Source organism: Emydura macquarii, unplaced genomic scaffold (genome assembly GCF_026122565.2).
Source record: "Emydura macquarii macquarii isolate MOO-44397 ecotype Brisbane River unplaced genomic scaffold, CSIRO-AGI_Emac_v2 contig_3534, whole genome shotgun sequence".
Taxonomy (NCBI): Eukaryota; Metazoa; Chordata; order Testudines; family Chelidae; genus Emydura; species Emydura macquarii.
The window spans coordinates 1031738-1043849 of NW_027133671.1; the positions used below are offsets into that span (position 1 = coordinate 1031738).

The 12112-nt window shown below is 41.8% G+C and overlaps 1 protein-coding gene across 3 annotated transcripts in view; it reads left to right on the forward strand.

The window, feature by feature from the left end:
* Positions 1–12112, forward strand: part of TEDC1 (tubulin epsilon and delta complex 1) — a 146108-nt gene that overhangs the window by 83520 nt on the left and 50476 nt on the right. For all 3 annotated transcript variants that reach the window (XM_067536349.1, XM_067536351.1, XM_067536350.1), the window contains one exon: positions 6156–6242. In XM_067536349.1, coding sequence (XP_067392450.1) covers positions 6156–6242 — 87 coding nt within the window. The remainder of the gene's footprint in view (positions 1–6155; positions 6243–12112) is intronic.

Below are 12112 nucleotides of genomic sequence, written 5' to 3' on the forward strand. Positions count from 1 at the left end.
GGCCCAGCCCCTCCTGTGACTATTCACCTGCCTCCCCAGATGATGCTATGAGGCCAGGGATCCAGTGATAGCTTGAAGATCACCTGACCTGCTCCTCATGAAAAGCCAGCAAGAGCTCAGTTGCTGGAGAAAGAAGCAGGGAATAGGTAAGCTCCTGCAGGAGTCACCAATTTATATGAGACTCCCAGGCAGACAGCCTGTGGAGTGCAGTGTTGTAGGGATAGGATGGCTCTTAAGAAGACACCAGGTCAGGGGGAAATGACATGATTGATATGCTGAACTTTTGTTAACTAACTTTTATGTTGAAGAAAGAAAATTGAAGCTTGGAAGAACAGGGACTGAAATCCTGCGGCTGAAGGGTATTCTGTGGTGCAGGGGCCTGGTAAATTAGCCCTCTAACTTACAGGATCTGCGTGGGTGCAGCAGTCGGCCATGTGTGGTAAACTGCAGGATCTAAGTCTCAAAGACAAGGCACAACACTTGATGAGACAAACAAGAACGTTTTGGGTGAGGAGGAGGTAACAACAACAACAACAACAACAACAAAGACAAAAATGAAAGGGGAATCTAATGAAATCCCTTGTACTAAGCTTTGTGATTGCCCCACACATCAAGGAAATATCCCTTTTGTGACTAGCTTCTCCCCACAGATTACTAACAGCGAGTGTAGAAGTCAAACTAGGGAACTTGTAGATGGAAATAATTTAAAAAGACACCATTAATTCAAAATCCAGTCAAGTCCATAAAATCAGCTAGTAGTTTCTGCCTATTCTGATGTGCAGAGAAATACCACTTATTTATGAAAGCCTGTCATGAGCTCACACTGAAAAATACAGTGATGATTTTTTTTTAATATTTAGGTTGACGAGTATCTGGGAAAACCTTTTTGCCAAGTGATGAAATTATTATGATCTGTTTGCATCAGAAATTAAATACTTATTGCAGCAAAGATCTCTGGAAGCCAGCCGCTCAAGAGGCAGCATTATCCTACAAATTATTAACTACTGATTTATATAGAGCATTTTGCATGCATTAGAATGCTTTGCAGTGTAACAATAAATATCACAAAAAAGATTAATAGGCAGCACAACACAAAAACAAATACAAGTAGGCTTAAAATAACCAGACTAAAATAAAGTCTAGTGGCCACATCATCCTTGATACTATATTTTTCCATTTACATAAGAGCCTAGGAAAGTGAGTTCTCACTGTTGGAGTTTCTATCTCAGTGGATAGCTGATGTACATTCTTCTTCCTGCGTAAGAGCAGTGGTTTCAGTCTTGGAAAACTATGGATCCCTGTGCAATGCTTCTTGACTATTTGTTTTTGTGCTGGAGTAGCTATGCTGCGGTGCAATTCCAACCTCTATACTGCTGCCCAGGGCAATTTCAGTGTGTGGCAGAGAAACCAGTACAAGTTAATTCTGACTCAGACAATACCGATTTGTGCCAGAACACTCCAAGCATCTGAAGCTTGTTGAGCAACTGATCCAGCCCCTCCTGTGATCTTCCAGGCCACAAAACCTGATCCCTGCAGGAATGTCTTCTATGGGCGGGAAAATGGTCTGGAGCCTTCTGTGCCCTGAGATGTCAGATGAACTGCTTTGTACTCCCCACCACTTGTGAAGGTGTATGGACAGGAGCATGTAGCCCTAATTCTGGGTGTAGGGAACCCACTGATTTAGCTGCATGGATCTCATGGAAGAGTGTTTCCATCAAACAGGCAAAAACTATCTGCTTTGGATGCTGTGAAAGTCATGGAAGCAAAATAACAGCAGCTCATATTCCAGATGGCGGGGTGGCCTAACCAATTCTGCAGATACACAGAAACTGAGTCAATCACGGCCTAGTCCAGTGAGCATTGTCAGCAGCAATTGAGGGTGCTCACCTCTCAGGATTGGGTCCTAAGACTGGTGAGATGATTGTAACTGAGGCACCTGGCTGTGTAAGTGGAAGAATACACAGTTCCATTAATACTTTAAAAAATTCAGACTCATTTGTAAAGTAGGGGGCATATCCAGAATGCACAATAGGGTTGGGGTGGCATAAAAGTTTTATTAACATATTTGGGATGACCTATATAACCTGGATGTAGCTTTACCTTTACACACACAATGCATGTGGTGGTGGTATTACTGATAGGAGGTGATATCTGCATGTTGTTTCTCTAGTGTAGCATAGTGGATAAAAGGGTGGTTTTGACATAACTACCAGTATTGCCTTTCTTCTCTGACCTGAGTATATATTGGGATACAAATAGGCATCTCTTCCAACTGCAGAGACACCTCCCATAGTCAATTAAATAATGAAACTACCACAGGAACTCGCTTTGAGGGCTGGCTTCTGAGTGGATAAACCTGAAGTCGCCTTCAACTTTAATACAGGTGGGCAACTCACAGAAGCTGGCTGAGCTACTCAAAGCCACTTGCGGGATGTGTTTGCCCAATCCCCATTGATTTTTGTAATGGGAATTGGGCATCCAAATCTCTGTAGACTAGAATTTCCAAACCCATCTGAGATGCAGTCATGCAGTGTGCTCCATCGGGAGTGGAGCACCCAGGGTTTCATTGAACTCTGGGAACTACAGCCTTTGGCATCCACACGTGTGTAGCAAAGGAGAAGGGTGCTTGTCACCTGCTGCAAGCCATGTACATTGTATGATTCTCGGGCTCATGGGAAGGTGCTGGGATACCATTCAATTAATCTAAGTTTAGGCTCCTGAAAAAGCTATTGCCTGACAAGTCATTTGTACAAGTGATACATTTTTTTTAAACAAGGGCTTAGAAAAGAAATTATTGGTAAGTGTTTGTTTTCAACATCCATTATGGAATTATTTTGCAACAGATCTTGGTCATTGGAATTTGTCATTACTCTGTCTTTCAACGTAAGTAGTTTAGGACAGTTACTTTTTCTAGAAAGCTGTGGAAAATAGCAGTTCTCTTATGAGACATATTATCCCAGTTTTGCACCAAAAAAAAGATGATCTTCATATGTTATCCCTAAGCTTCACTTCAATTTCCATTCAAAGCAAAAATTTGCTTTACTTAATGTTTCCCTTTCATCATGAAAGAAAGTGAATGCTGCTCCTCCTGCAGACGTTAGAGACTTTGTTTCATTAGAAAGGACAAATACGTTGGTCCTTAGCTCCATTCAAATGGAGGACTTTGAACTTCTAACTTTATTTCTAAATGGATAGCTTTGTGAAGCAGAGGACTAGAGTGCTCATCACACATTAAAGCATTGCTGTCAGAACCTAATATGTGTTGGGGGCAGTAAGTGGAAAGTTCTTTCTTCTAGAAAGATGCTAAGAAGCAGCATATCTAGGCTTTAGTTTCCCCATCTGCAAAATGGGGATAAGAGACTCTTGAAAATCCCAACCTCAGCTTGATGTGGTTAGCATGAATTATTTAATAGTCACAAATGGCTTTGAAGGTACAAAATGCTAAATGATGTTTGGAGAGAGATGGATATTGAAGCTGGTGGAGGGAGGCCTTGAGAATTTGGTTGATATGGGAGGGTAATGGAGTTCCCACTCACGGGTCGTGCACCTACTCATGTCTAGATCTGGAAAGTAGATCTTGCAGCATAGGATGTCCCTTCTGCTCACTCTGTGACTGTCTCTCTTCTGGTAATTTGGCCCTCTGACTAGGTCCCCATTTAGTCCACATCTCCAGACTGTGTTTGACCTCAGCTTGAGCTTTGTGCCACTCTACCAGTGGCTGGGAGGGGAACCCAGACCCACCCGCTATGCCAAGTTCCAGCACAGGGACCCTATAACCACTAGTCCAAGTCTCTTCAGTCCTCATTCATGTTGCTGTTTCCCTGGGCTCCTTCCTACCCAGCCTATCTCTCTTCCCTTGCCTGTTTCTGGGTTTACCACGGGAACCTACTCTACTTCTTGGGGCTACTTCACCCCCTTCCTCCCCTCTTGATAAGTCCCTTTGGTCCAGGACAGGATCTCAGAGCTTACTCTCCCCCTGGACTTCCTCCTCCTCCCTGATGACCTTCCTGTCCTGTGGAGTCACTGTAGACTCCTTCCCCTACAGCCCCTTCTCTCAGCTTCCTGGCTTTGTAGTCCTGTCCCAGTCCTTCCCCAGCTGGGCTTCACTCTCAGTTAATCCTGGTCTCCTTCTCTCAGGTGATGTGAGGTAACCTAATTGGCCTCTCAGGCCCTCATTAACACTATCAGAGCTGGTGTGAGGTGCACACCCCATCACAGGGAGATCTTTGCTTGCTGAGGGCAGATACGTGTGATTGAAGCCTCTGCCTGTTAGGAGACGTGGAGATGGCCCATGAGTCTCGATCAGTGGCATCTGGACACAGAAGACAACTTTTTTGACACCGACTAGCTTTAGTTTGTTGTTTTTGTTGTTGTTCCTCCCCTCATTCTACCAGCTTTAGATTATTTCTGAGAGGTAAGATAGCAAAGCAAGTAACTCCTGGTTTTGAGTTCTCTCTTAGCAGTTGCAGAACAAAGTAAGTAAAAGACGCAAAGCTGGCTGAAAACAGGTATGTCTGCACTAAGTAGATTGAATCAGGGCTCCGGTCTTGATCTTCATCTTTGAAACCATGACAGAAAAACACTTTTGGAGTCCTTCAGAAACTTGCCTGCAAGTGGTATGGACTCATTCATTTCAAGTAATGGCCTCTACCTAGATTCCTTTCTTTATCACAAATCTGGTGAGTGACTGTGGCGCTTGCACATAATTTATTTATCTTCTGTTTTCCCATCAATACTGTTTTGACTAAAAGAGTTTCTGGAATCTCTTTCTTTATTGTACTGCTGTATAACTAGCCATACTTGAGATCTCTGTCTCTAACGTTGTATATTCATCTCCATTTTCCAAAGTGACTATTCATTTTTTGTGCCCAGCTTGAGCTGCCATAGTAGCCTGATTTCTGGAGGGTAGGTGTACAGCAATTCCACTTCCCTTTAAGAGGACTCAGGTTACTCCCACCCCATTTTGAAAAAGGAGGCCATTATTTTATATGGTGATATATATTTTCTCCCCCTATAGTTATACGTAATTTTCAAATCATTTGTAAAAATCCCCAAACCCTCACTTCTTGTATTGCCCACAAATACTAACCATGGTAGAGGAACGCCTTGTGCAACAGGGAGAGTGCGGAAGACAATTTGGCACATAATATTTGTGGACATTGCAGGAGGAGTGAGTGTTTATAAATGATTTGAATAAGGAGCTGGGAGATGGGCTTGGCATACTGGGATACTGAGGTCATTTTCTGCATAGAAGCCATGTGGACAAAGGCACAGAGATGGGAGAAGTAGAAATAACTGGATGTTGGTATTGACATGGTTTTAAGAATGGAGGAGTTGGAGGGGATGCCAAGGAGACCATGTCCTAGATGTTGGCTGGGACAAAGCTGTGCATGACTTTCAAGAAAAGAGAAGGGATTTAAACATGGTATGTTGGCCAGACTCAAAGAATAGTGGGGGGGACCCGGTTTGATCCAAAAGTGAGAAAGACCACTTCAGCGGTGGTATTTGGAGTGTGGCTGAGCTGTGTGGTTAATTTTGGTAGCTAAGAAGCACAGGAGGTTTCAGGATCTACATGAGAAAAGTCCTTTTTATATATGAATGGTATTGTCTCGATCCCTTCAAAATTACATGTGAAGCCACGTACGTGTAGATGGGGACAATGGTAATCATATGGCTGGGGACTGGAATGCATTATGGACGTGAGGAAAAGCTTTTCTGCAGTTCCACATCATATTTGCACAACTGGGATTTACATTGCTTCCCAATGAGTAATGCATAGTGCAAGCCCAGTCATAGCAACATATAGTCAGAAGGAAGAAATTGCTTGAGTATTGGACGCATATGACTCTGTTCCTCACTTTTTACCGCATTGCCTTGTGAAAGATAATTCATGATTTCAGTTACAGAGTGGAGAGGGCTGTGTACCTCTGAATGAGTTTATATATATTCCTTTTGCAAACCAATGTTCTGCCTGAAAATGTCAGTCTATAAGGTACACTATGATGTGAAGGGAACATGTACCACGTAAGAAGTGGCACCTGGTATGTGATTGGATAGTCTTTTTATTCAGACCAAATAAGCTTTAAAAATTGCACTTTATATGTTGCGCAGATGACTAAATGGGTCTCGATTTTCTTTTTTTTCCCCTTCCCCAGGTGTTGCAGTTACTGGAGTCTGAAACCTCTCGATTGGAAGCCTTTCTGGAATGGAAACGACTGGAACCAGTTTATTGGCACTGGATGGTAATGAATCAAACTAAATATTAAGGGTTCAGTTTTCTTATACTTAACAGACAACTGGCTGCTCCTCAAACGCCTTTCCCATTTATGTGGGAAAGTAAATGCTGTCAACCAGCTACACAACTTCCTTTTGAAAATGAGGCCAGTTAAATTAAAGATCCCTCATCATTCTAGCCTCTGAAGTATGACTTACTCAGATAAACTAAGAAACTGGAGGGACGAGAACTGCATGCTTGATCTTCATCTCTTTTATGTTTAAGAAAACATAGTAATCACACATTTTGTTTTAAATTAAATGGCTTTTCAGAAGAGGAACTTTAAGCTTTATTACAGACTCAAAGACAAATAAATTTGCAAGCAGTTGAAATTGCAAACAACTTCATTTTTCCAGCCAGATCGTGTTGAAATTGTAGATTTCCCCCTGAACTGTATTGAATGATCATAAAAAAATCAATAAATCTTCCTCTGTGCATCTTACAACTTCCGTAGTAAGTGTGAACTATAACATTCATCTCACTTCTGTACTAAACTTCCACCCATTTATTATTGTTGAAATAATTTTTAAAAACAACAGTTTAACAAAATGAGTTTACAGAGTTTGTAGGTGTCTGATCATTGATTGCCAGTGTGCCTTGTTCTACTCTGAGAGCAAAATAAAGGAGTAGAAAATCATGTAACCTGTCTTAAAAAATACTTCAAAACCACTAGCATGTGTGTTGTTTGTTTGCATAATGGCTGTTGCTTTATTTATTTGTATTATTATGCTGATCTGAAAAGTATCAGCATTATGATGGGCATAGATCCAAAATCATACAAGCAGGTGTTCAGATCCGGCAAACTGTAACTGCAGTTGCTGTGGAGTTCTGATTTACTCACCAGGGGCCCGATGCTGTGAAGCGTTGAGTTGGTTGTTGAGGGTACTGTGGACATCAAAGGATGGGCTCAGCACCTCTCCAGATCAGGTCCTAAATAAATACTGGCCAATAGTTCGTCGTTATTTAAGAATTGAACAAGCTATCATTCCTGACTGGAAATGTGTATTCTCTCATGCTGTGAGATCAATTTCTGTTTTCTTTCCTTTCTGTTTTTGTTGTTCTTGAATGCTGTAGAATATAATAAAGAACCCAGATAAGTTGTATTTTGACCAATGTTGTAACTTTATCTAGCAGAATTATCATAAGAACTTTTTGCATTAGAAAAAGGTTATTTGGTTCAAGCATCATGCCAAACAGATCCATCATCCAGCGTAGAATGCTGTGTCCAATTCCAGAGGGACATCTACAAAATCATGGAGGACAAGAGGAAGTCATCCACCAGAACAAGCACTGCTGTCTTGATTTTGTGCCCTGGCCTAAAATATTATTGAGAAGGATCCAGGATGCTGGCAACTAGCAGATAAAGTTGGAGCTAGTTCTTTGCCAGCTTCTCGGACAGCTTGCTCAAAAACAAGAACTTCGACATGGGGCCTACATTAGAGTGGCCAGGTGAGGGCCTGGACTGTGTTTGTGATTTCAGGAACATCTTGCTGTCTGAGTAGGATGAATTCTTAAAAGTAGAGTGGTGTTGGTCCAGTGCCCATCAGATCCAATATCCCCAGAGACTATCTTGAGGGATCTCTGATAAATGGTCTGTTAGTTCCTTCTAGCACAGTGAGAGCAGCTGAATTCTGTGATCAAATGTCTGAGTTATGGGCCGGAGATGATGATCAGGGTATAACTGCTTCTGTGACAGAAGAGAAGTTGGTCTCTTTGCATTTTGAGTGGTAGTGACAAAAGTTTGTAAGAATTCCTTGTGTTGAAGTCTCTTTGTGACAGTTAGCATTCTCTTTTTGCCTCCATCAATGTTTGAACCTGATTCTTCCTGATTTTTCTTCGAGAACCATGCAAATAAGAGGAGGAAAGTCCTTCAATTTTCAGAGCATTGAGAGCAGAAGTCAGAGCCTGGTTGTTGTGCCTCGCTAATACATATGCCTTTGGATTTTAAGATCAGTAGAGTTCTCTGGGAAACATCTGAAGTTTAGCAGGGTCCAGATTAGGAATTAGGCAGGGTATCCTAAATTGACGTCATGGGCGTAACATAAATGTGTTGTGATGATTTTCACAAATGGAAATCCACATAAATCTGTGTAGTCAAGGCAGAGGTTATACATGTATGAGGCACCGAACACATTCTTGGGTGTCATAAAATAATAGAATGGAGTAGAAGAGGAGTTGGAGGAGTAATTCTAATGCAACAAGTGTATTTCCTAATCATTATAGAGGGCAATTTTGTGATATAATAAATAGAGAAGCTAATATGATCCACTTTGTGCTAGTAGAGAAGAAATGATTGAAAGTATAAGACTAATAGGAAATCTTGGGATCAGTGACCTCAAGGTGAGCAACAGGTTTACAGGCCATACCACTCCAAAGGGATTAGGTTAAAAAAAGTATATTGTGATGAATTAAACAAGTTAGTGAACATGGAGCAATGGGAGGAGGAAGTGATATAACTCACAGGTGTGGAAAAGATTGGAGCAATTTAAAAAACACTATGATCAAAGAGCAACAGATGAAACTTGCTCAGGAATGGAGAATGCATGGAATAAGTGACCATTTAGGGTGTGTCTACACTGCAGTTAGACACCTGCGGCTGGCTCGCACCAGCTGACTCTGGCTCGTGGGACTCAGGCTTAAGGGGCTGTTTAATTCCAATGTAGATGTTGGGCTGCAGTCCCTCCCACTTTGCAGTTGAACAACCCCTTAGCCCAAGCTCCACAAGCTTGAGTCTGCTGGCTTGGGCCTGCTGCAGGTGGCTAATTGTAGTGTCAACATACACTCAGGCTTCTTGATGAGCTGCTGAGAGACTTGAATGTAGAAATGAAACTGTCCTAGAAATGAAGAAAGGGGGAGGAAACCGCATGAGTCTATGCAGTGTCAGTTCAGGCTTGCAGGAGCTAGAAAAGGGCAGCAAAGTGTATTAATGCTGCCAAAGTGTTTAAAACTGGCTTTTACAAATATATCAGTAAAAATGGTAGAGAAGAAGAAGGCTCATTAAATAGTGAGGGAGAGTAAATTAATTAGGTTCCAAAATAGCTCTGCTAAGGGACTGCTTCCCAAAACTCTGTCTTTAGTATGAAAAATGGGGGTGTGAATATAGAATCTGGATAGTTAGCCATGGGAAATGAGGAACTGTTGATGAAAAAAGGTTGGATTTGGGGGTAGGGAAATTGCAAAAAAGTAACTATATATAAATCAGCATGTCTAAATTACTTAAAATTTGACTGAATAAAGCCCTTGCTTAGAGTTTTGCCTTAAATATTTAAATACTGAAGTCCCAGTCTTTGGGAAAATACGTGTGTGATTGTGTAATTAAAGTCTGTACCAAGCCATTAGGTCTTATCATTAAATCAAAGATGTAAATTATGAAAATTAATTACCTGCTGATGATTTTTTATACTTGTAGCCTTGAATACTGTTAATAAATTTAATTATATGGGTAACATCATTCGTGATACTGGAGACTGCATAGGTGAAACAAGTGCTGTATTTCAAAAACTTAACAGGGTGGAAGTCCTGTGTGATCAGCAAAAACACCAAATTTAAAATCTTTAGAAGCAAAGTCCTCTGGTGTAGAAAAATAGTAAATCAATCCAACACAAACTTAACAGCTTTCAGCATAAGAGTCCGTGTAGAATATTCAAAGTAAAAGGGACGGATAAAATTACGAATGAAGAAGTCCTAGAACGGGCAGCACTGCCTACAACAGTATAAGAAGTCGTCAGGAAGAAGAGCTGGACATATTTGGGACATCTTTTAAGAACATCTGATTATAAGCTACCTAAACTATCATTTCTTTGGTGATGCCAGGGCAAGAGATCGATAGGCTTCCCTAGAAGAGTGGTGCGCAAACTTTTCCAGTTGTGCCCCCTTTTATTAACAGAATCTGTCTGTGCCCCCCGCATTACTGCACAGCCAATGCTTCCTCCGCAGTGGGCTGCTTATAGCTTGCAAACAGGCTGTACTGCTAGGACAGGGCCCATACCTGCCCCTTCTCCCCCTTGGATGTTCAAAATGGGGAAGGGCGTGTGCGATTGTCTCTGGGGGTGAAGCCCGCACTGGGCACGGAGGCTGCTGGCAGTGGAAATTGGTGCAGCACATTGATCCCCAGGCTGGGTTGCCCGCTGAGGTGAGTGGGGGTGGAGGAGGAGCTCCCTCTCAGCCCCCCGTGGAGCCTAGCCCAGGTCCCGCTGTGCAGAGTTGGCATAGGCTGCCTGGCGTTGCGTTGCTGCTTGTCCCCCTGAATGTTCCTCTGCACCCCTTGGAGGGCGTGTCCCATCGTTCGCACAACACTGCGCTCGAGTGCACTCCGTAGCACTACAATGACTGAAGTTCTAGCGTCACATTTGAATGTAAAAGACCTGGAAAAACGAGCTCTGGTTTCATTGGTGGATCTTAGCACCTTGGGTTCAGCAGCTACCAAGAGGTTTGTAATCTCCTTGTATCGGGTCTGCAGGGCCTGCCCACAGACCTCTCTCTAATCTGTCCTTCGGCATTGGTAACGTGCAGTACTAATCCCCACCCCCACACAGCAAAATACAGGGCATAAAAGAGCCAAGTGGGCTCTGCAGCTGACTTGATGGAGACCTGTTGCTTAGAAATGATTAAGCCTCTCACGTTTCATTTTCTTCTGCTTCTGCAGCTGAGTTTTTACACTTCTGTGACAAAATAGCTGTGCTGCGTACTCCATGTGCGTGCATGCCAACTGCATTCATGTTCAGTGTGCAGTCAGCAGCCTGGAGAATTTTCCACTGCAGTATCTCAGCTCTTTGTTTGCAAATGTTTGTAACATTGTTTAAGAATAACTTTTTCAACTTAATAAAGTAGATATTATTACAGAACACAGATATTAATAAGATATTATTGGACAGCATTACTAAAATAGTTACTAAACTATTTCCATGATAACTTTGAAAATTCAGATTTGAACCATTTTTGAAAAAGCAACAAGAGTCCTGTAGCACTTTAAAGACTAACAAATTTAATTTCTACAGGACTCTCGTTATTTTTGCTCTACACAGCCTAACACGGCTACCCCTGTGGAACATTTCAACCATTTTTGAGTTAAATATCAAAGGACAAACAGGCTCTTTTTTTAAAGAACAGGAAAAATAAATGCCTGAAAGGATTTTTGCCGTTAAACAGAGACCAAGCATGGAAAACTTCAACTCCAAAATTTTAATGTAAAGTTAGGAACACTCCGAGAGGTAGATTGGAAACTGTTTTATAATCTTAACTTTATTGATTGCCACAAACAGAACCGCTATAATTAACCTGCTTTATTAGTCTGCTTTATAAGGCTGTATCATCATCATCATTTCCTTTTTCCAATGCCAGGATTGGGTGAGGCTCAAGTTATGAGCAGATTTGATTCGCGTCTGTTTTGAGCCACCATTTTTGAGGGGTTACCTGAGTGGTTTTATATACTGTGGTGTACTACGGTTCCTTTGGATGTCCATGGCCTCTCTCTCCATAGAGAACAATTTCAGGCTTTCAGTATGGGATCATTCTAGCAACATGGCCAAACCATTGTAGTTGGTGTCTTTTGATGATTGTTGTCATGCACTGTACTTTGTCTTCTACAAATACTATCATTTCATAATCTATCTAGCCTTGTCATGCCTAGGATACAGCACAGGCATCTCATTTCAAATGTTTGCAGCTTTTCTGCACATAGTTGGTCAGTGCCTACATTTCACAACTGTAAAGTAATGTGGGTACAATCAGTGTGGTATATGATCTGGTTTTTAGCTGTCATGGACACTGACATTTTAATGTTCCAAATATTTTTTTATTCAAGCATGTAAACATTCTGCTTGCAGGAGCTATTCTCTT